Raw genomic sequence first — 4,440 nt, 5'->3', positions numbered from 1 at the left:
CTCTCTCTCTCTCTCTCTCTCTCTCTCTCTCTCTCTCTCTCTCTCTCTCTCCTTTCCAAGTGCTATCTATCCTTATTGAACATTTTAAGTCCTTATTCAAAAATGGTGTTAATTGGACATACAGTGAGGTTATTTCTGATTTAAATAAGCTTCTACCCTTAGCGCTGTTATAGAGAAAAAACCCTTACAGAAAACAGTAAGGACAGAAAAACTTACTTTTAATTGTGACCCCAAGAATGATCAATATCTCTATTAAGAGAGACAAGGGCTTCATCTTCTAAGTGCATAGGCAGTGTAACACAGGCAGAACTAGGCGGCTGGCCCGCAAGCTTCTTCTTTTAAGGTTTGAGGGTGGGTCAGGATTTGGTTGCTCAGCAACCATTTCCTCTCTTGGGCCAATGAGCTGCCAGGAAGTTTCTTTCAATCGGAATGAAGGCAACTGCTGAAAGAGCAGGCTGTGTGGGAGGCAAACATACCTAGTCTGCTACTACTTTGGAAGGAGTAGGCTTAAAATAGATAGGAGTTGCTCTCTGAAACTAAAGGAAGAGGCATAAGTCCTATTTGTATATGTTTACACTAATGTTTAGATAATGTTTAGAGTTGCTGAAAGTTCTTATTTTTATGTTACCTCCAGAGGTGTAAGCTGCACTTATGTGAAAACACAATTAAGCACATGACCTGATCTGACAACATCCTTTAATCTAGTATCTCAAGGCTATGGTGGACAAGAAATATATGAACCAAGTCTTTGGTCCTCATCTAGGTGAAAATGTTTATCCTCTGTCCAAGTAAGGAACTACTGAGCTTTTACTGGGACAAAGGCAAAAATCTAAGTCATCAATGACTTAAAAAAAACAAAAGGTGTTTTATTAAACTTTCATTAAAATGTATTCAGAAATGCCTTCTTTACTACCTTAAACAATAGGGACATTTCATAAGTGAGTGCTTTCAAGGTTAGGGCCAGATATCAAAATGAATATTTAGGCAAAAGCATGGCAATATTAAGTATAATGCAAGAAATGGAGATAGTTGAGAAATTATGCCTAAAATATATTTAACTTTTACAGTGTTTCCAGAAACACTTCAGAAACATCTATTTATTATCTTGAATTTACAAGTTTACTCCCTTTATTAGTTTCCCATTGCTGCTGTGATAAATGACCACAAGTTTAGTGGATTAAAACAACAGAAATATATTCTCTTATAGTTTCAGAGATCAGAAGTCTGAAAGAATTCTTACAGGACTAAACTCAAGGGCAGGTCTAGTTCCTTCTGGAGGCTCCAGAAGAGAATCCATTCTTTGCCTGCTAGCTTCCAGCTTTTAGTGGCTGCCCACACTCCTTGGCTTGTGGCCACATCACGTAATCTCTGCTCAGTCATCTCTCTGCCTTCTCCTCTGTAGTCTAAACTCCCTCTGGGTCCCTCTCATAAAGATACTTGTGATTACATTTAGGGCCCACCAAGAAGGTGTAATATCATCATCTCAAGATCCTCAGTCACATCTGCAAAGTGAGATGTGATTTTTGCCAAATGAATTAACATTCACAGGTTTCAGAGATGAGGTTATGGAAATCTTTAGGACCATTGTTCAGTTTACCAGAGTCCCTAATGTCTTTTCCTTTCACCAAGGGACTTCAAAATAGAACTTTCCTAACTTTTGTACTTTAAAATATTACCTAAATATAATTTGTTTAAACTTTAAATATTATCCATTAAACATTCTCCAAATATTTTTTTTCAGTCCCTATTTGGATCCAGAGTTATCAGCATCTTTCAGCAGATGATTTGTCTCCTACTTTAACTGAAATTGAGATAATTTGACCTATCCTTTCCTCAACTTTTTTTTTTTATTTAAAAAATTTTGACTCTCCATTTATTCAGTCTCTTCCTAATTCATCCCAAAATATGAAATGCCCTTCCTATAATCTAAGTCCAAGCCTTCTAGTCTCACTTTTAAATCTATCCACAACTACTTTCTCTGGTATTTCAATGTACCAACCATTTGTTCTCGCTCTTTCTCTCTCTCTCCCCCCCCTCATTCTCTCTGTTTCAGTCTTTTTGTTACCAAGATTCTTCTTAATTTAAAAAGTCTTCATTCCACCTCTCCTAGAAAAAATTTCTCTTGTCTGTGGTATCCTTTCAACTACTATCTCCTCTACTTATCCTTTAGCGTCTAAACATCACAAAAGAATATCCATAATTATTGCTTCCAGTTTGTTGACTCCTACCTAATATTCAACTATTTGTTTTTATTTTTGCTAATTTACATAGACCATAAGTCCACTATTTTTCCTCAGTTCACATCCTACTAAATCTCTGTGAAACATCGACCTTTCTGACCACAAATATCTTTTTGAAAATATGTTATTGGTTTCTCTGAAAATTGAATTGTAATTATTTTTCTACACTCCTGAACACTTCTCATTCTTCTATCACTCCTTCACTCATTCATTCATTCATTCATGTATTGAATATTTACTATATCCTAAATATGAATGGTAACTCTCTTTGAGGTATTCATTAATTTCAGTTTTTAGTTCCTCTTAGTCTTCACATTCAAATTAGGGCCTCCCCAAGGTAAGGTAAACTCCTTTGATCTCATGTATTCTTCCTTAAGTTTTGCTAATATCTCTCTACGGCTGCTCATCTAACTTTTATTCATTATTTTATTCACTTAATAAATATTGAGAGTCCATTATGTACCAGACATTGTGCCATTCTCTGTGGATGATGAGCAAAAAGATATATGTCCTATCCTGAGAGAGTTTATAAGCCCAGAGTGAAAGGTAAATATTAACAAAATAATCACAAAAATAAATGTATAATTACAAACCATAAAAAGTGCTTTATAGGAAAATAAATGAGCACTGAAGGCATGTAAGGGGAAACTGTGTGTAGAAGTCAGGTGAGATCAGAGTCAGGACAGGCTCTGTCAGAAAGTGATGTTTAAGTTGGAGTCTAAAGAATGAAAATGGGTCAAGTAAGCAAATTAGGTCCCACTTATAACAAAAACACATGTGAAAAGACCATGTGGTAAGATTAAGGTGCATTCCAGGAAATGAAAAGCTCTAAGGGCTGGTATGATTGAACTAAAGATTGGGTGGTATAAGATAAAGCAGAATTGGTAGGTGATGGTCACTTTATTCTTAATGATTTAATTTTTATAATAAGACTATATTAGTCAGGTTGCAATAACAAAATGCCATAGATTAGGTAGCCTAAGTAACAGAAATAAATTTTCTCATAATTCTGGAGGCTGGAAATTCAAGATAAGGGTGCCAGCAGGGTTTGGTTTGGGTGAAGACTCTCTTGCTGGTTTCCAGATGGCCACCTTTTCACTGTGGCCATGTTGAGTGGTTCTGGGGAAGGGACCCAGAGAGAGAACTCTTCCTCTTCTTATAAGGCCATAGTCCTCCTGGAATATGGTCCCGCCCTTATGACCTTATTTAATTACCTCCTAAAGACCCTGTTTCCAGATATAATCACATGGGGAGCTAGGGCTCCAACATATGAATTTTGAGGAAACACAATTCAATCCATAGCAAAGGCAAGCAGAAAGTCATTGAATGATTTATAACAGTGAGATGACATTATCACATTTGACAAGATAATTCTAGATGAAGGGTAGAGAATGAATAGAGAAAAAACAAAACAGAACATGGGATCTAGTTAGGAAGTGTTTTGCAGTGGTCCATTTAAATTCAGACTGAGCTTGGGCCGGCTGAGTGGTGGGTTGGTTAAGAGCTGGCTTGAGACGCCAGCTCTGAGCAGCAGGGCCCTGGTTTAGATCCCACATGGGGGCCAGTGACACTGCCCTCTACAGCTAACATGGTGAACAACAGCTCAACCTGGAGCTGGGCTGCCGTGAGTCGCCAGCGATAGCGTAGGCTGCAGCCCCTGCTGCAGTGGGCTGCCATAAGCTACCATGTGTGGCTGGCAGCCAGCATGAACTGCCAAGAGCTGCCGTGAGCAGCCTTCCAGAGGCCAGTGACTGATCCGCCTCACCCGGGAAAAGCGCAATGATAATACCAACATGGGCCAGTGAAGCAACGTCCTCCACAACTAAACTGTAGAACAAAACGACAGCAACTTGTCTTTCCCTTCCCTGATTCCCCAGCGCTGTTCCCCTCCCCCAATTCCCCAATAAAATCTTTAAAAATAAAATAAAATAAATTCTGGCTGAGCTTACTGCAGTGCTATTGGAAAGGAGAGTGATTCAAGAGTTATACAGGAGAAAAAATTGAGAAGGTATAGCAAATTCATTTGAAATGAGAGTGAAGTTATACGAGGTACTAGGGGTGCTGCTTAGGTTTCTCAATTGTTCAACTAAATGGGTGATGGAGTCATTCAAAGAGATAAGGAACAATGGAAACGGTCTAAATATGAGGGAAAGATCAGGAGGTCAGTATGGTATGTGTGTATTTAAGGTATTTTGACACA

General features: G+C 38.2%; 1 protein-coding gene across 1 annotated transcript in view; it reads right to left on the bottom strand.

The window, feature by feature from the left end:
• The window catches only part of SEL1L2 (SEL1L2 adaptor subunit of SYVN1 ubiquitin ligase), a 141,298-nt gene extending 140,954 nt beyond the window's left edge, over window positions 1-344 (bottom strand). Inside the window, exon 1 of the mRNA XM_019635252.1 lies at window positions 217-344. Coding sequence (XP_019490797.1) covers window positions 217-274 — 58 coding nt within the window. The 5' untranslated portion in view covers window positions 275-344. The remainder of the gene's footprint in view (window positions 1-216) is intronic.
• Between the last annotated feature and the right edge of the window lie 4,096 nt (window positions 345-4,440).

Source organism: Hipposideros armiger, unplaced genomic scaffold (genome assembly GCF_001890085.2).
Source record: "Hipposideros armiger isolate ML-2016 unplaced genomic scaffold, ASM189008v1 scaffold_20, whole genome shotgun sequence".
Taxonomy (NCBI): domain Eukaryota; kingdom Metazoa; phylum Chordata; class Mammalia; order Chiroptera; family Hipposideridae; genus Hipposideros; species Hipposideros armiger.
The sequence above is the reverse complement of the archived record's forward strand: the minus strand, read 5'-3'. Positions and strand labels throughout refer to the sequence as shown.